This window comes from Symphalangus syndactylus, chromosome 13, assembly GCF_028878055.3.
Source record: "Symphalangus syndactylus isolate Jambi chromosome 13, NHGRI_mSymSyn1-v2.1_pri, whole genome shotgun sequence".
Lineage (NCBI taxonomy): Eukaryota > Metazoa > Chordata > Mammalia > Primates > Hylobatidae > Symphalangus > Symphalangus syndactylus.
Window position 1 is genome coordinate 121,917,804 of NC_072435.2, and position 19,988 is coordinate 121,937,791.

A 19,988-nucleotide genomic window follows, 5' to 3' on the forward strand; every position below is an offset into this window, starting at 1 on the left:
GTTGGTAAGCAAAAGGTCTTACCAAAGCTTTACAACCATATGCCATTTATCTCCTGGAAAACCCTACTTAGGTTTTGAGAAAAGCATGTTTGCATAGTGAGGCATCGTAGTGTTGTAAAACCCTACAGTGAGGTGACACAGAGCCTGGACTTCGGAGCCAGACTTCTTTGTTCAAACCCTGCCTCTGCCCCTTATTACCTGTACATACCTGGGCAACTTCGTTAACCTCTCTGTGCCTCATTTTCCCATTCTGTAGCGTAGGGATGATGTGGAACTGCTGTAAGAGGTAAATGAATTAAGAACAAAGAACTTGGAATAACACCCAGCACATGCTAACTGTGTACGTGGTAGCTATCGTTGTCTCCTAAGAACCAGCCCTTTATAAATTAAGTGCCAAAAAATGATAAGGTATTTCTGTTTTCCACTCTTCCTCGTACCTTCCATGATGCAATGAACAGGGATCTGACTCTGTTGGGCAGGGAGGGGGTGGAAAAAGGGAAGCTACAAGGAGAACCTGAATTAAAAGATGATAACATCTCAGAATGTAATTTTAGGCACAGATACATGAAAACATTTCAACAGGATTTTTATTATCTGCCCACACATTGAAGTCTCAGGTGCCTTAAATTCACTTTTATGCGAAAAGTTACTTCCATGGCTTGTTTTTCCATCTATGAAAAGAAGTAAACAAATTTGCCTGTTGACTACTCGGGTGTCTGGGCTTATGGGCAACTCTGAGGATTCTTTGATAGGATTCTCTCTCCCTCCCTTGCTCCCTCCCTTGTTCTTTCCTTCCTTCTCTTCCTCCTTCTCTTCCTCCCATCTTCCTCTCTCCACCCTTCCTATTTCTTTTTTTTGCTGCTGTTATTTGATATTCATCGAGAACCAGCAATGCTGTTATGAATGTACAAAATAGGTTCTTCCAAATGGCTTTCTTCCCCTAAGAGATGATAGATTGCTTTTCTCTCCTCAGTGCAAATCAGAAATTGAAATAAACGAAGCACGTCTTGAGCAGTGTCATGGCAAAGGAGTCTGGCTTATAGAGTGTCTCTGGAAATTTGGAGAGCTGGGAGCAGGAGATGTGATCGTGGTTCACAACTGCAGGTGAGGCTGGGGCAGCTCTCCCAGGCCTGAAGCATATGCAGGGTTCTCTCTCCTAATAGCAGCATCCTGACTTCCCTATATGATTTTTGAATTGGTTTTGCACATTCTTCCCCCAAATTCACAGTTTGACTGGTCTGGGATAAACAAGTGAATTCACGGATTCAGGGAAGTTTTAGAGAATGGAAGGGAAGGACACATTTTCACTGGAAATTATCAAGCCATTACACTTCCCAGATGTTTACTGAAAACAATGGCATAATTATAGATACAAGATCAGTTTTCGTTGGATATACTGTGTGTCCAACAGAGACCATAAATTCAATAGAAGTGGAAGGGACCATCCCAGGACACAGTACAGCCAAATCAACTGCACAGCCATTTTCTCTACTATCAATGCGACTAAGTTGCAATCCCAGAAATGTTTTCAACTCCTGCAATATTTATGGGTATATGGGAGCAGCTATGTCCTTGTTTCTTTGAAATCAATAAGTAAAGATCTGAGACATTTATACTACCTGAAGGAATCAAGGTCTGTCACTAAAGTCAATTCTTAGGGGTTCCCATTCTCTCATTTAGGGAAAAGTTCTATGCTGTAGAAAAAGAACCTCAAGATACGTAATGGTTAGAGCCACATAGAAGTTTATTTTTCACTAATTGAAAGTCCAATCTTGTTTCTGTTGATGGATGTGTAGATCCACCAAGAACGAATTCAAGAACCTAAGCTCTTCCCATCCTGTGACTTTTCCATCTTTAACAAGCATCTTCTGATTTGCAGCAACGAAGCGTGCAGGACTGCCCATGAGATGTTTTATAGGTCAGGCTGGGAGGTGGTGATATGGCTTCTACTCACCTTTCTCAGCTAGGTCCTAGACCCTCTGCAAGGGAGGCTATAAATAGAGTATAACTGTGAGCTCGAGAAGAAAATGAAAGAGGTTTGGTAAATAGCTATTCACCAGATAACTGAATAAGCTAGCTAGCCTGTCTCTGCTGTTACAGCCTTAAACAAAAATCATGCACAATGTCTTCTGGTTTAATTAGGGGATGATTTTAAACTTTCAAAGAGACAAAGGAGAGGCATAAATATCTGCAGCTTTGTTTCTATCTGGGTTACGTTGTTGAAAACTGCAAAGAGAAAGCTCTGTTCCTTATCGGCTTTAGTCATAAGTCATTCTCTATATCAAGAAAGTTATAAATGCTGCATAGTAGAACACACCCATTTTGTTCTCTTAAGATGAGAAAGAAAAGAATATAAAAATATTTGAAAAAATTAAATTGATACACCAAGAATCTTTCAAGGCTGGGTTTTCTGTTACTGCCTTTTCTTTATTCTACAATTTTGGAAAGCATATTCTTTAAGACAAAGACAATCTCTCCATTGACAAATATGTTAGGAAAGTTCAAGTCTTCAACAGGCCCAGCACTGGTGGTGATTCAGAGGGGCTATGCAGCATTTGTGTCATTATTGTAATAGCATATTATCATAAGCATGAAACAGAAAACATACCTACTGTGTGGTAGGCACTGTGCCAAGCACTTCACCTGCAATAATCCTAAAAATCCTACAAACGACCCTATGAGCTAGGTGTTTTTATTATACCCAAGCCACAGATGAAACAATATAAGATGCAGTGAAGTGAAGAAAATTGGCTGAGTTCACATGACTTGCAAAGAAGCAGAAATAGGACTTAAAATTGCCACCTGCCTACTCGCATCCTTGGCAGACCAGATGCCCACTGACATGGCTTTTGGTTTCTGTAGCACGTATCACTTCTAACATATGTTGACATTTTATTGTCTTCTCTAATAAACTGTAAATTTCACATGGACAGAGACCTGGTTTGTTCACTTTTGTATCTCAAACACAAACAGTGCCTAGCACATACCAATTCTGTAAATATGTAGGAATGCAGAAATGAATGCAACCTAATCCCAGGAGATTCTCCTTTCATATCTTTTCTCTTTCTTTACATTTTGCCTTGACTTTGAGTTTTCCCATATCCTTCCATTATGTTGCTTTTCTAAGAAAGTCACAATCACTTCCTATTTATTGCAACCAGAGACTCAGAGTGACACAGGAAAATGCATCAGTTAATTATTGTTTAAATTATTGGGAGTTGCAAACAAAGTCACTCTCTGTCCTCCTTATTTACAGATACTGTGTTTGCAAATGTACTTGCTAAAATGCACTTGCAATTCCAAAATCAATGTTCCTGGTGCTTTTATGCTCATTTTTGAACATACACGGAGCAGAAAAAAACAATTTAAGTTTTCACCTTAGATGGAACAAGGTGACACTCTGCTTTCTTGTTTCAGCTCTCATACCATAAACAAGTGTCCTTTTTGTAGTCTATTTAGTGCCAGACTGTTCGCATTTTTGTGTTTCTTTCATGGATGATTTTGCTGTTTAACATGGACTACAAGCATAGTGCTGAAGTCTTGTCTACCACAAGAAGGCAATGTGAGGCGCCTGATGGAGAAAATGCAAAGATGCTTCATTCAGGCATGAGTGACAGACAGCAGGGCTGGCCATGAGTTCAATGTTAATGAGTGGGTGCTATATATTGAATAAGGTGTCTTTAAACAGAAACACACATAAGACAAGGTTATGTATTCATTGATGGATAAGAATGTTGTGACAAGAGGTTTGAAGAAATTTATCTCTATTTCTGCTAGAAAATGTTCAGTACTTGATAATTCCGTGTCCAAGGTGACTCTATAGAACATAATTACTGTGGGATGGGGGGTGGGTTGGGGAAAAATTGGTCAACGAATACAAATTATTTGTTAGATAAAAGGAAAAAGTTCAGGAGAACTATTGTATAACATAGTGACTGTAGTTCGCAACAATGTATGGTATTCTTGAAAATTGCTAAGAAAGTAGATTTTAAGTGTTTTCACCACAAAAAGTAAGTACGGAGCAATGCATACATTAATTAGCTTGATTTATTTCTGCAAAGCATGGTATGCATATTTCAAAATACAAGGTTGTATATCATCAATATATACAGTTTTTGTCAACTAAAAAATTTGAAAAAGAAAAAAGAAAATGACTGCTGCAGATAACAAGAATTTATTTCTACTTGGGAAAACAGTGATTATAGATTATCCTTAATGTTTATCCATCTTTGCAGGTTTTTTTATGCAAAGAAATAGAAAGTCATCAGGGTTAAAATTTGTCTCCACTTTCTATGATAGAGTCATCTTTTCAATACATTGACTATTGTTTCAGAGATGGCTTAATTAACAATGTTAAAAGGAAGTAATTAAAGGTAGTCTGTATTTCCAGGTTTGTGCATAGGGTGACTTGCCTTGTTCTTGGCTGCCTGTGATATTTATTGTTCTTGGTCTGTTAGCATTTTTATGATGGTGTGATTCAAATTTTATAGCTGTTTTACTGGGCTAATTTTCCATGCTGCATTTCATCAGCCCATCTCAGACACCTATCAAGTTAACTCCCCTCCCCTCTGCATGACTTGATGCTGTGAACTGCACCTCCGCGTCATCCAGAAAACTTGCGGGCACACTGTGCTTTGCAGTAGTCTGGAAACAGAGGTCAGGGAGGAGAAACATGTGACAAAACGTTTCCCAAAACCTTTTCTCACAGAATGCCTAGGAGGTGAGGAGATCTCCCTTTTTCATCGAACATTTCTAACTGTTGTAAGAGCTGTAAAGAGTGCCTATAAAATTAATGAGATGAGTGTTAAATTATGCACCAGATCTCCACCGTGATAAATTAACATGGCCAAATAGTCTCCTCTCTCCTGATAAGATCTCATCTTGATGTGGCCCAGGTTGAGGGGAGCTTTGAATTCAGGTAGGGATGCAATAAAGAGACTGTGGCATTTAGTTCCCCAATGTGTCTCTTGATTTGAAGACTGGTGAGACCACATCTTTCTCAATGACCCCAACCATAATGAGCTAATTTATTTTTCAATAACACTCTTGTTCGAACGTTGACTATTACTGTGCAGATACAACAGGCTGTGCTTCTTCCTTTGAATACTTCAAATTCTGTTTTCTTGGTTTTCAAATCCTGAAAGCAGAGAGTTGTGAGCTGGGAACATTATCCCTCCGTGACTTGATATGCAGAATTTGAATCAGAATGACCAACCATTCCAATGAGCTTGGAACCGGGCCTCTCCTAAGACATGGGGCTTTCGGTGCTAGAGCTGAAAAACACCCAGGCAAACTGGGAGGAGCAGGACACCCTGAGAACCATCCCCTCGCATTGTGTCTGACTAGGGTACCCAGTCTTTCCCATTGCAAGTGAGGCAGTGGAGTTTTGAGGACACCAGAGAACACATTTCAATCTTATTTTAAACTTAGGTACACTGCAGGAAAAATTGTATCGAAACTTTTTTTAAAAAAGAGTGAACAACCTCCCCCTACATCTCACGCTGCGCCATCCATTTCCATCTTCACCTCCTTACTTCAAATTCCCTTTTTACTTAATTTGTTCAACAATCATTTATTGAGTAGTGCCTACTGTGTACGAGCCAAGTACTAACCGGTGTCCTGTCTGCGTGCCAAGATAGATCATGCACATGCTCACTCTCTCTCTCTCTCTTTTTTCTTTCCTCTCTCTCTCTCCGTATCTGTCTCCATTTCTATCTCTCATTCTTTCTGTGTGTATTAAGTACACACTCTTAGTCTACCTAATCAACTTAACATTTATTTCTAGCCCTGTTTAGTCAGATGGCACAAAGCATCAGCTCACCAATTCTAACTTATTTCGAGAAATATGCATTACACTCAATTAATTTGTAATTCCATCCTCCTCTTTTTCATGGAGTTGAGTCTAAGCACCAGGAGGCTCACACAGGACTGTCGTGGGTGTATAAATAAGTTCTCAACTCTTCTCTGTCTGATGCCGGTGTCCACAGAGATGGTTTTCCTGTCTGACTTCTTTTCCTCTTTAACCTTCCCTGATCAGTTTGCATTCCCAGCTGGTCCCCCAATATGAGATTTGCCACATATCCATAATGGTGCACCCTGAACCCAGTCATGAGGCCCATCCTTGTCCTCCAGTGCTGGTGGCTCAGAAGACTGTTTGGCTTCTCTACTCACTTGGGTAACACTGGACTGCGTGGTCCTTTCAGGCCTCTGTGCCTTGAATTCACATGAGACCATCCTTAGTCTACTCTCCTAAACCAAGGTGGCATGAGGAACTCTATGGCAACCAGATAAGAAAAGCGATGCAAGTCTCTTCTATTCCAGATCTCCCAAACCGTCTGGAAGACCTATGACCCCCTTATCACCACTTAGGACTAAGACCAGTGGGTGAGAATGATGTACCTTCCCTTGCTTTCCCTCCAGACACATTCTACCCTCAAGTACATGGGGGTGTTTGTTACAGGAAAACTAGAAGAGTCCATTCTGTTAGATTATATATATATATATATATATGTGTGTGTGTGTGTGTGTGTGTATGTACATATGTGTGTATATATATGTATATATATGTATTAGTTTTTATTTTTTGAGACAGGGTCTCACTGTGTTGCCCAGGCTGGAGCCCAGTGGTATGATCTTGGTTCACCACAGCCTGGACCTCCCGGGCTCAGGCAATCTTCCTACCTCTGTTTCCTGGTGTGTGCCACCTGATCCAGCTAATTTTTGTATTTTTTGTAAAGAAGGGATTTTGCCATGTTTCCCAGGCCGGTCTTGAACTCCTGGGCTCAAACGATCAGCCGCTCTTGGCCTCCCAAAGTGCCAAAGTGCTGGGATTGCAGACATGAGCCGCTGCGCCCAGCCAGATCATATATGTTCTCTGTCTATTGTTTAGGTCAAATTTTAAAGTTAAAGTTAAATCAATCCACTAAAACACCAAGTAGGTTCAAAGGATACAAATCTCCTTAAGAGCAGTCACTGTCTTGGGTTTCAGTATTCTATTGTGAAAGCCCAAAGCTCAGAATGGATTTACTTACTTTTCTTTTTGGCTTGGTTTTGGTCCTACCTTGGGTAATATGACGGGAATGTCCTAGCTTCTAGGGTTGGAGATATGTGTGGGTAGGAGGAAGAGTGAGAAAATTCACACCTTGTTTAATATTTGGTCATTTTATCCTGATACATGGCATGTTTGTGTCTGCAAATAGACCTTGACCTTTTGGATGTCAGAATGTTTCCTTTACTAACTTCATCCCCTCCCCAGGACCACATACAAAGTTGTTCTGTTCTTGGTCTGGCCTGGGGCTTGGTTGACTTCAGTGTGGCCCGTCTGGGACAGAAGATGGTGTACTGAAAAATGATTAATAAACCTAGAGAGAGAAAAAAACCAAAGCTTCTCCCAGGGAATCAACCAGATGTAAATAAGCCTCTTCCTTCCCTAGTAAATGTTAATATTTAAATATTTACTTCAAACAAATACATTTAAATAAAATTTCTGCCAAAGTTAAATGAATCCACTAAAACACACTTAAGAAACTAAAAGTGTAAAATCTGCAGGTCATGCATTCAGTCTGAGATTGACTTGTGCTGGGGAAATTAAAGAGGTAAGCCAACAAAACTGTCCTCCATACCAGTGTGAGAGGACACGCAGTTCAGCAATGAGTAAGCATTACACATGGACATGGATGCGAATGTGGCTCAACAGTGTCAATGAAGTCTGGAAAGAATTTCGTATGTATTTATGAAGTGGAAGAAAGAAAAATTAAAGCCTCTCTTATCTTCTTGAATGATAAATGCATGCCTCTGTGATTGTCTCCTTGTGTTTGTATCTTGTGAGAGATCATTGAGCTAATTCTGAAGCAGAGTGCTAACAGTCCCGTGGGTGAGAAGGCTCATGACCTTGTTTTGCAAAATCAAAATGCCAGACTTTTAAAGTTTTATTTATTTTTATTTTTTAGAGACAGTGTGTCCTATGTTGCATAGGCAGGAGTGTAGTAGGGCGATCACAGCTTACTGCAGTCTTGACCTGGACTCAAGTGATCCTCCCACCTCAGCCTCCTGAGTAGCTAGGACCACAGGTGCATGACACTATGCCTGGCTAATTTTTTATTTTATTTTATTTTTTTGCAGAGGCAAGGTCTCCGTATGTTGCCTAGGGTGGTCTCAAACTCCAAGGCCCAAAGGATCCTTTGGCCTCAGCCTCTCAAATATCCTTTTATTTATTTATTTATTTTTGAAATGGGGTGTCACTCTGTCGCCCAGCCTGGAGTGCAGTGATGTGATCTCAGCTCACTGTAGCCTCCATCTCCTGGATTCAAGTGATTCTCCTGCCTCAGTCCCCCGAGTAGCTGGGATTATAGTTGCCTGCTAAGATGCCCAGCTAATTTTTGCATTTTTTAGTAGAGACAGAGTTTCACCATGTTGGCCAGGCTGGTCTTGAACTACTGACCTCAAGTGATCTACCCGCCTCAGCCTCCCAAAGTGCTGGGATTACAGGCATGAGCCACTGTGCCTGGCCCATTCTTTTTATTAAACAAAGAAAGCTCGATCATCTTACCCGTAGCCTTTGAAAGCTTGACTATTTTCCCTTACGGTTGAAATCAGATGAAAATCATCCCTATGTGAGGGAAGTGGTTCTTTTCCTATGCACAGGCAGCCCATCAGGGTTTATAAGATCTTTTTTACATTATTAACACAAACAATCCTGACAACAGACTGCATGGTGAGCAGAGCAAGAATGATTGTTTCCACTTTTCAGGGCAGAGAGACAAGTCCAGAAAAGTTAGAGGTCACCTGCGGATGCTCAGTTGGCACATGATGGTGGAAGAGAGGCAGTACAAGGCTTACAGTGCTATCACCTTGCACACCTGTGTCCTCTTCATTCTGTCTGAGGAAAGCTGTTTCCAGAAGATTCCTCAGGGCTCCTTCAGCAGCTGAGAGCCTGGGAAACCAGCAGAGGCAGCCAGTCTTCTGCTTATGCTATGCAGAGGACTCCAGGGAACAGTCAGGGAGCACCTGGGGCTCTGACCTCTGCACTGTAAGTCCCCAGGTTGGCCCCATGGACTGGGTTAGCATGCATTCTCCTTTCCCAGGACTTTCAGCCTCATGGTGCATGTCTTGTGGACGTTGTGCTAGGGTTTCATGAGATTAACAAGATTTATTTCAAAACTAAGTATTTTGGGGCTGGACATGGTGGCTCACACCTGTAATCCCAGCACTTTGGAAGGCCAAGGTGGGTAGATCACTTGAGGTCAGGAGTTGGAGACCAACCTGGCTAACAGAAGGAAACCTTGTCTCTACTAAATTACAGAAACTAGCCAGGTGTGGTGGCACATGCCTGTAATCCCAGCTACTTGGGAAGCTGAGGCATGAGAATCACTTGAACCTGAAAGGCAGACATTGCAGTGAGTGGAGATCATGCCACTGTACTCCAGCCTGGCGGACAGAGCGAGACTCCATCTCAAAAAAAAAAAAAAAAGTACAGCATTTTTGAACAAAGCCTGTATAAATGCTTCAGTGTGCATTTCTTTTCCAGATGCAAGTTATTTCTTTACATTTTTACAGTTTAAAAATGGTTACAACATCTGCTGTTTGCTTATTAAAATAGTACCATAATATATAAATTTATAATTTAAAAATGTCTCTAATGGTTTTATTTTCCCACCCCGTCATCCCGAAGTATTTACAATTTGGAATTTATCTTTTTAGAGTTGTGTGTGAACACTTGCAGGTGTCTGTATGTGGTCAAATACACTTATCTATAACTTGCTTTTTTCACGTAATATTTCTTGTGCATCTTTGCATATGGGTTCACCTAAACCTACTACATTATTTTAAAGACTGCAATGCATCCCATTTAATTTAACTCACCCCTGATGATATACATTTTTGGTGAGCCCATTTTTCTTACTCTCAATGGTGTTCCATTTAACATGCTTTTTTTACATATTTGTCCAAATATTGCTGTAGAATACATTTATAGAAGAATAATTGTGAGTTCAAGTAATATAACAATTATATATATTAATTTCATCAATATTCATATTAATCAATTATATGTATATGTTCATATATATGTATGTATATATATAAGAATTGTATTTGTATAAAACAATTACATATCTATATAGTCCATGCCATTCAGAGTGTTACACATGAGACAGCATGTAATTAGGTGGGTTCTCCATGACCCTCAGCTGCTGGACTGGCACCCAAGTCAAACTTACAGATCTACACAGTGCAGAGCCTTCTTTTCAAATTGGAACAGCCTCCTTATGAGTTAGTGAGCAAATGATTACTACAGAGGAGAAGCAGAGGCTATATCAGACTATATATATTCATAATTTTTGACCTCCAAATAATGGTAGTTAGAATCCCATCAATGACACCTTCCTCCATCTGGTTGAAAATGATCATTCAGGTCTATTTTTGCATATGCCAATTGCACTTTAAGTGATGAAGACTCTTTCCAGTGCCGTTCACAATCTCCATATCACCTGCTCCTGGCATCGTCACCAGCCCTTCATCCTGCAGCCCCTCCTTCCCACATCTCTGTTCATACAGTACCCATCTATCTTTATATAATCAAACTTCCTGTGTATTTTACTTCTCTCTTCCCACCCTTGCCCATATCGGTACCTACGTCCTACTCATCTCCCAGGCATCTTCTCAGGAACCTTTTCTTCATCATCTACAGTAAGCAATGTGCCTCCATAATGCACCCCCATAATGCCCATGTTTTGTAGAACCCAGTGCATCTGAATTGATTTGCTTAACCCAGTGCATCTGTACTGATTTGCTGTACACTCCCATGGGGGCAGAAGCCACTTCTGATGGACTAGGATTAGACCAGTCTATGCCCATCCCTCACATAATCAATATGAAGAGGGGAGGAGTAGATGGGGGAAAATGGCCTTGGTCTTATGAATGGTCTTAAAGACAGGAATAGGGCAGAAATAAGTGTGGTCCTCACTGCCCACAGATTGAGCAAGAGGGAGGATCTTTCAGATAAAGACAGCTAATTTTTCTTTGAATTTCTCTTTGAGAATGGTTCCTCAAAGAAAAATTAGCTGCCTATGTCTGAAAAAGGAGTGGTTTCTGATTGCCAAAAACAGCAGATGAGCTCAACATGGTCTAATTTTATTTTTCCGTTTTATATAATTTTTGCTATTTTATGAATTTATGGATCTAGAAATTGGCACTGTCTGCAACTGGCACTAAACTGGGCACTTAATACAGTGAGATTGTTTAGAAGTCAGTTGTGCTCTGCCTTCCTTTGGGTGTCTCCATGGTGGAAGCTGTAAAAGGAATTCCAGGACATGGAGAGGAGGACAAGGAGGGACTCTCAACTGTGAGCTCTGTGGCTTGTGAACTTACTCTAGGTGATGCATCAAAGAAACCCTCAGTCGCGGCTGGGCGTGGTGGCTCCTGCCTGTAATCCCAGCACTTTGGGAGGCTGAGGCAGGTGGATCACAAGGTCGGGAGTTCGAGACCAGCCTGGCCAATATGGTGAAACCCTGTCTCTACTAAAAATACAACAAGAACAAAAAGTTAGCTGGGCATGGTGGTGGGCGCCTGTAGTTCCAGGTACTCAGGAGGCTGAGGCAGGAAAATCACTTGAACTGAGAAGGCGGAGGTTGCAGTGAGCCGAGATGGTGCCACTGCATTCCAGCCTGGGTGACAGAGCGAGACTCCATTTAAAAAAAAAAAAAAAATAGAACCCTCAGTCTCAACCATTATCCCATTCCCCCGTCACAACCAGTGAGAGTCAGAAGGCACATTAGATGGTCACCCCCTCATTCAATGCTGAGATTTCCCTCACTTTGGTGGCTTCAAGTAGACTTGGAAGAAATAAGAAATACAAAAATGAGGTTTAAGTTCTATTCTGTGCTTAAAGATTTCCACAATACAAACTGATATGTTCACAAAAACACACATACAATGCAATGTGACTTATTTGTGTCATCCACACGATAATGTCACACCAGAATAATGATAGGATGTGTATGTGAGTACATGCCCTGCAGAGGCCACTGAAGGTAATGTGTGTTGGGAGCAGGTGTATAACGATGTCTGATGAACTACTTTTCGTCCTTCCAGTGTCTCTCATTGACTTCATTCGCATTCAGAAGCAACCTTAAAAGTTTGAGTTTTCTGAAATTTTTGAATATAAGTGTCCACTTAAAGAGCAGACAGAGAAAGATCCTCCAAAGATAAAGAGTTTATCATTGAGTGCACAGGGAATGTGTAAGCCCAGGACTTGCAGGGTATGGGGACCAAGGGCACGTCCAAAGAGGTTGAGGTGAGAAAAAGCTTTTAAAGGAAAAGGGAAAACGTACACATAATTTGTTCTGAAACAGAGGAACATTGGTTACAGGGGCTATTCCAGGAGTTGATGCTAGTTCATTAGTGGAGACAGTGTGACAGGCAGGTGTTCTTGTACATCTGACTAGATGTCCTTGTGACTCAGGTAGCAAGCTGCAGTTTGAAAAGTCCTTGATAAAGTTCTTGTTACAGGCCTACGTGGGTAAGAGCCCTTCAGAGTCTTTGTAAAAGTTCTTACCATTGGCATGTGTGCACGAAGGTCCTTTCCTTTCCTTTTCCTTCCTTCCTTCCTTCCTTCCTTCCTTCCTTCCTTCCTTCCTTCCTTCCTTCCTTCCTTCCTTCTTTCCTTCCTTCCTTCCTTCTTTCCTTCCTTCCTTCTTTCCTTCCTTCCTTCCCTCCTTCCTTCTTTCTTCTTTCAGTTTGACACAAGTGGCTCCATTTTGATTCTGACAACTTTCGCATTAGTTACCAGCCAACGAGTCTTTCTGATCTCCTAGGGTAAAGATTGATCTAGCCTCTGCTTCTCCTCTGCGGTAATTATCTGTTCACTCCCTCATAAGGAGGTTGTTCCAATTTGGAAAGAAAGCTCTCCACTGTATAGATCTGAACTGGTTTGGGTGCTAGTCCAGCAGCTGGGGTCATGAAGCACCCACCTAATCACATGCCCTCTCATGTGTAACACTCTGAAAGACATGGACCGTCTGGCCATCGTCCACTATGGTGGACATTTATTGCTTGTTGAGGGCCTCAGCAGCTGTACTCTCCTCTAGTAACAGACTCTTTTCTGGGAGAAATATGCCTCCCTTACTCTTAGTGGTGCGGGGTTTTCTCACCTCATTCTAGGGAAAGATCATATGAACCTTTCCTGGCCAATCAGAAACTCAAATTCCTTGAGCTCAGCAATTGGTTTATAAATGGACGCCTCATAATAATTCATTTGGGATTAAAGGGAAGGAAAGTCCATGTGGAAATGTGGAAAGTGAGATATCCTCTTCTCCAAGAAACTAGAACAGGTAGAGCTATAAGGTTGCAACCATTGCAGTCATGGTGGCTTCTCTGTGGATGAAACCAACATGAAGAAAAGGAACCAAGAAATGGAAAAAGAGGAGAACCCAAGTCTCCTGGATCAAGCCACACCTGAAAGGAACCCTACCCCTAAACATTTCAGTTATTTCAGACAGTACATGACCTTCATGCTTAAGCTAGCTTGAATTGGATTTTTATAACTTATATCCAAGAGAACTTTGATGAATCTTTTTGACTTACTTCCCTCCCTCTCAACACTTGTGCTGTAACTTTTGTGTGCAACCAATATTATAGCAAAGAATGCTGCCAACAACAGCAGCTCAGGTATCAGTTCTAATTATGTGTGGGCCCATTTGCTCACTTGGGTCAGCCACGTGTCAGTGATAAGCATCTCCAGGCCATTAGTTGTTCTAATATTAATGAAATATCTGATGCTACCCACTCCATACATCATGGGCCAAACCAGCTTGTGAAGCACCCAGTGGCAGAGGTGTTTCTCTTTGTTCTGCAGAATTGACCACCATCTTCCTGAAAGTCCCCAATGGGAAAGAAAAATTTCTCTAAGGTGTAAAGAAATCATAATAATAGCCATGATCTGGAGTTCAAACCAACTTCATAAGAAGATAATTGTTGGGAGGTGAAGGCAGGAGATTCACTTGAGCCCAGGAAATTGAGACCAGTCTGGCCAACATAGTGAGACCCCATCTCTACAAAAATGTCTTTTAAAAGATGATTACATTGTGAGAATAACCTTGAGAAACTGGTTATGAATAGGTATAGTTTGACCTGTATCTGGAAGAAAGTTTGTTTCTGCCCCAAGAATATGTTGTAATCTTTCCCCTGATGAAAGGAAGTATAGCAAAGTGGTGAAGAGCTGAGATCGGAAATCAGAAGAGACCTGGGTTGGCCTGCCACTTACTAGCAGTGAGTTCTTGAAAAAGTCACTTAGCCCCAAGCTACTTAACCTCTTAGAGACTCAGTGTCCTTGTTCTCAAGAGTTTCTGGATGAGGAGTTATTAATTTAAGACTCACCACCTTCAAAGCTCTGTCTCATTAGTGGCCGCATTTAAACAGACCCAGATCTGCACAACCTTATTAATATTCTTACCCACATACTTCGGTCTTAAATAATACATGGTCTTGAACGTTTCCCAGGTAATTTTATTTTGTATCACATATTTTATCCAAACTTCTTTAAATTATTTAATCAGAATTTTAAAAAGGCAGCAATCATGCCATTTACTTTTTCTGATTTCTTGCTCAGTGGTATCTTAAATTACTTTAACGTTTTCATCCACAGCAGAGATAAATAGAGGTCGTATATAAAATTTAGGTCACATCAAGGTTTTCTGATCCAATAAAAGTGCTGCTTGCTTAAGAAATCCTTCCAGGCAATTATAAATGTGTCAAACCAATGTAAAAGTATGACATTCGAGATTGAGTCCGCGGTAATCATTTGAAAGCAGTTGCAAGTGTATTATATTTATGAGAAAAATATGCTTAAGTATACATGCTCCTATGTACTCTCTAGAGCTGATGTAACTAAAATTCAATTTGAGAAAAATCTCTAGAAAATAAAGCCATTGTTTTCCAAGGAAGGTTTTGAAGGAGCTCAGAAAATTAATAATAATAATTTTGACAATATTTATTTCATTGAGTTATGGAAAAAGATGGGTAGGGGAGGCTTCCAGCTCTCAAATCCTGAGATTATGGGATTTGTCAGCCCAGTCTATGAAACACTTGAGTTTTACATTTAGTATTTATGAAGGTCAGAAGAATTTGCAATATTTAGAGTGGGGTTAATGAAGAAACGTTCCATGTCAGTGAATTTCGGCATGCTGGGCAGCCTGTCTTACATGAACTGTAGTGCCTTGGCCTTCAAAGGTCAGAAGTCAAGGGAATTTTAGGGTTCATAATATATAGAAACTGTCATCTACTTGATCTGTTTGTTGAATTTCTTATAAATATGACTGAAATAAGACAAAACCTTCTCTTCACCACTCCCTGAGAAATGGATGGTTTTCGTTGTTTTTATGCCCAGCCAAACCTCACAGATTCTAATCTAATTGATCAGGAGAGGGGTCCAGGCATGGAGGAATTGTTCAAGTTCCCCAGATAACACTTACATATACCCGGGTCTGAGAACCACTTCCTATGAGAAATCCCTGTGAGCTGGGATGATATGATGGAGAAAATAGCTATGCCTTGTTTTCTCAGCAGAAAGGTGATCCTGAGAGAACAGAAGATGGGCTTTGATTCTCCTCTCAAGAACCAGGCTCACACTGTAGCTTTTCCTTCTAGAAGTCTACATTTTCCTTGCTGCAGAGACTAGATAAAAAGGTTTGGTTTTCAAGAGTCTGAATTATTGGTGGTGGGTATAGGATGTTCCTAGGAAGAGAGGGTTCTAGGCGTTCATTTGAGGGGAGTGGCCCATTGAGAGGATTTTCTAGGGAAGTAACTCAATTTGGAGAATAGAGGAGCTGCATCCTTCAAGCTTTCCTCCCAACAGTCCCAGTTTACCCAGGACTAAGCCATTTTCTGGAAAGCTGAACTTTCCATGCCAAAATAAAGAGAGTCCTGTGCCAACTGGTATGGTTGTCCACCCTATCTTCTAACACAAAAACAGCATCCTTAGGCAATAGAACATCACATGCAAAAGGCCAGCATATTGGGCCCAAAGAAATTGAATGTGTTTTGATTATAAGAACAGCTTTCTATTGTGGCTGTAAGGACTTCTCCCCAGCTGGCCTCTCGATCTGGGAGTTCCTTTCCCTGAGACCTGCTAAGTTGAGAAAGAGAGAGGCCTGCTGGACCAGGTGGCACAGGGCTGGGGTGCAGAGGGTGGGTGCACAGATTATGCTAGGCAGGAACCACAGTGGGGTTGAGGGAGAGGGTTGGCTGTCTCTCAAGCTGAAGAAGTAGCTGCAAGACTCAGATCTGCTAAGCTGCAGACCCAATCCTGCACATCTGAACTGTGTTCAACTGAGACATACAGAGAATCACTTTCCCCAGGGAGAATGCTTAAACACATCACCAGGTCACCCCCTTTCCCCATCAAGTGTCAGGCAGGATGACCAAAAGTACCCATGATGGACAGACTGCAGGACTCGGGCAAGGAGCAGGAAGAGATACTTTTACAATCATAAACTGATGCTCTGCGGTGCCATGGACATCTATATCTCATCCAAAGAGACCCTCAGCAGATCGGAAGGGCCAAGAGGCCCTGAGATTGCTATATATGACTTTAAGATGAGGCAAACTTCCTTGAAAGGCACAGAAAGGGACAGTGAAACCTGGCAGGTGGGACCATGCAACTATTTGGCCGTTGGTTCTGTGGACCAGTGTCAAGTCAGGCTGATGCAGCCGAAGGTCCTGTCCAAGTTGCGGCAGGTGGGGTCAAGAGCCCGATCCCCAGCAGCTCCCCGCCCTGCGAGGCCCATCTCACAATCACCCAGCCCAGGCTCAAATCCTGCAAACAAACTGCCCCAATTTCCCTTTTAAGAACTCCACTAAGATCTTTCAAGGGATTCTTCCCCGAGGTATGTCTGATGCACTTAGCTTTGCTTGATCGGTACATTTTTTGTCCTTTGTATGACTTGACAGCAATAATGATAACTTTTTTTTGCTTCGGTCATTTAAATGCTTTAGATAATATGAGTGCTAGGCTCAGAGAACAATTTTAAAAGAGCATAGATACAGTTACCCTAAAAGAAGAAGGAGGAGGAGCAGAGCAGATGGGGTCCTGGCTTCTGTGATACTAGAATTCAATGGCAATTGAAGTAGAAATCAGCGAATACAGGTGAAATCAGTAAAGTCAAGTGATGAGAAATAATTGTTATTTATTTTCTCTTTATTTGGCTGCAACTTGGGGTAAAAAAGAATTTCACTGGGTTCAACTGCATCACGCAGATGTTTCTTGGACCGAACTTGTTTCATATTTTTTTAGAAAAGCTACTCGCTGAACATCATGTTACGTGTCTGTAATCCCTGCTACTTGGGAGGCTGAGGTGGAGGAAGGCCAGGAGTTGAGCCCAGGAGGTTGAGACCAGCCTGGGCAACATAGTAAGACACCACTAAAAAAAAAGAGAGAAGAAGAAGAAACTTCAAAAATTAACCTCTGTAAGCAGAACTACCATTTGATTCAGCAATCCCACTACTGGGAATCTACCCAGAGGAAAAGAAGTCATTATATGAAAAAGATACTTGCACACGCATGTTTATAGCAGCACAATTCCCAATTGCAAAAATTTGGAACCAGCCCAAATGCCCATCAATCAACAAGTGGATAAAGAAATTGTGGCGTGTAAATACAATGGAATACTACTCAGCCATAAAAAAGAATGAATTAATGGCATTTGCAGGAGCCTGAATGGAACTGGAAACTGTTATTCTAAGTCAAGTAACTCAGGAATGGAAAACCAAACATTGTATGTTCTCACTTATAAGCGGGAGCCAAGCTGTGAGGTTGCAGAGGGATAAGAATTATACAATGGACTTCGAGGACTTGGAAAGGATGGGAAGGTGTAAGAGACAAGAGACTACAAATTGGGTTCAGTGTGTACTGCTTGGGTGATGGGTGCACCAAAATCTCACAAATCACCACTAAAGAACTCACTCATGTAACCAAACACCACCTGTTCCCCCAAAACCTATGGCAATAAAATTTTTTTTAAAAATCCATTTTTAATTTTTAATTTATTTGCATTGATACATAATAATTATACCTATTTATGGGGTACATGTGATATTTTGGTAATGCAAACAATGTGTAATGATCAAATGAGGGTATTTAGGATCTCCGTCGCCTTAGACATTTATCATTTCCTTGTGTTGGGAACATTTTGAATCTCTTCCAGCTATTTTGATATATACAGTAAATTATTGTTACCTATAGTCGCCCTACTCTGCTACAGAACACTAGGACTCATTAACCAACCTCTCCTCATTCCCCCACCCCTTCCCAGCCTCTAGTATCCATCAGTCTACCTCCATGAGATCCACTTACTTTAACTCTCACATATGAATGAGAACACGCACAGTTTGTCGCTCTGTGCCTGATTTATTTCAGCTAACATAACGACCTCCAGTTTCATCCATGTTGCTGCAAATGCTAGGATTTAATTCTTTATTTTTTTGTGACAGAGTCTCACTTTGTTACCTAGGCTGAAGTGAGTGGTGCAGTCTCAGCTCACTACTGACTCCGCCTCCTGGGCTCAAGTGATCCTCCCACTTCAGCTTTCTGAGTAGCTGGGACTACAGGCACACGCCACCATCCTGGATAATTTTTATATTTTTAGTAGAGACAGGGGTTTCACCATGTTGCCAGGCTGGTCTCGAACTCCTGACCTCAAGCGATCCACCCACGGCCTCCCAAAGTGCTAGGATTACAGGTGTGAGCTACCGCATCAGGCCATCTATTCGTCTGTTAATGGACAATTAGGTTGATTAAAATAACATGGCAAGGGTATTTGTAAAGATTTAAATTACTGGGATTAAGTAAAAACGTTGAAATTATTTTTCTCTTTATAGACAGGATCTGAATTATTTTTTATTCATAAGCAAATGTCAGGTCCTGAGCTTATTTTATTTTTTACAATGTTGAAATAGTATTTATTTCACAAAGTTTAGGTGAGTGGAATGCTGATATGTTAGCAGAGCCATTCTGATATCAAGTTTAGAAAATGTATTCCTGCATCCGAATGTACTTCCTTACTCAGCATAGAGCCAACATTGCTCATTTCAATTTTCAAACATATAAATTATTCTGCTTTTGCACAAGAATACGATTTATTGATTTTTAAAATCAGCATTGAACTTTAAAAAGAAGCATCAACTTTGTTTTTAATTATCTGCAACCTTCTAGCTGTGGAAAAAAGTAGCCTTTTCTTTGTTATTCTGCATTTCCTTGGCAATCCTTTTATCTGACTGTCTCCATTTGAACTGTGTTTTAAGTCCTTCCTGGGAGAGCAGCTTATAATTAAAATGATTGGTAATTGTGTTTTTAATTAGCTGCTGCCTAATGAAAAATTACAAAACAATTTAGTTCCTGCAGGGAGATGAGTGACCAGAGAATAATGGCTATTTAGGGACAGTACTGTTTACCATTTACTCCCTTCCTGCAGACAAGAGCACACGTTTATATTAATTAAGATTATAGCCTGTTTGGAATGAGGTGGGATATAAGCAGAAAAGGAAATGAGGCAGTGAGCTTTTGACTGCTGGTTCTCACCTGCTTTCAAATTTAGAAAAGGCCAAGAAATTTCAAGAGGGGTCTGAGATATCTGTCTAGGGCCCAAATTCAGCCTGACCAGTCAGTTGCATCTAGTTATTTTTCACAGCTGAGTCCTGCTGACCCCTGGTGACAGTGTCACCAAACCAAACCTCCGAGATCATGTTGGATGGCTGTTGCTTGACACTGTTGGTTTTCAGTACTAACACTGCAAATCATTTGCTTTGTTCCCCTAATTTTTCTCCTTCCCAGCTATCCCCACCCTTATTAACTGGGGTCTTTCCTACAAGATGATAAATGAGAAGAAAATCCTTCTGAAATGAATGAACATTAAAAAGACACAGTGCTTAGTGACTTGCCTGCAGATGTGGTGTCTGTGTGTGTAAGGCATTCTTTGCAGCAGTTATTTTAATTTTGT

General features: G+C 41.0%; 1 protein-coding gene across 1 annotated transcript in view; it reads left to right on the forward strand.

Annotated features, from left to right (window-relative positions):
• Positions 1–263: 263 nt before the first annotated feature.
• LOC134732173 (uncharacterized) overlaps positions 264–19,988 on the forward strand; it is a 71,674-nt gene continuing 51,949 nt past the window's right edge. Inside the window, exons 1-2 of the mRNA XM_063614916.1 lie at positions 264–286; positions 946–1,104. Of these exons, the coding sequence (XP_063470986.1) occupies positions 264–286; positions 946–1,104 (182 nt within the window). The remainder of the gene's footprint in view (positions 287–945; positions 1,105–19,988) is intronic.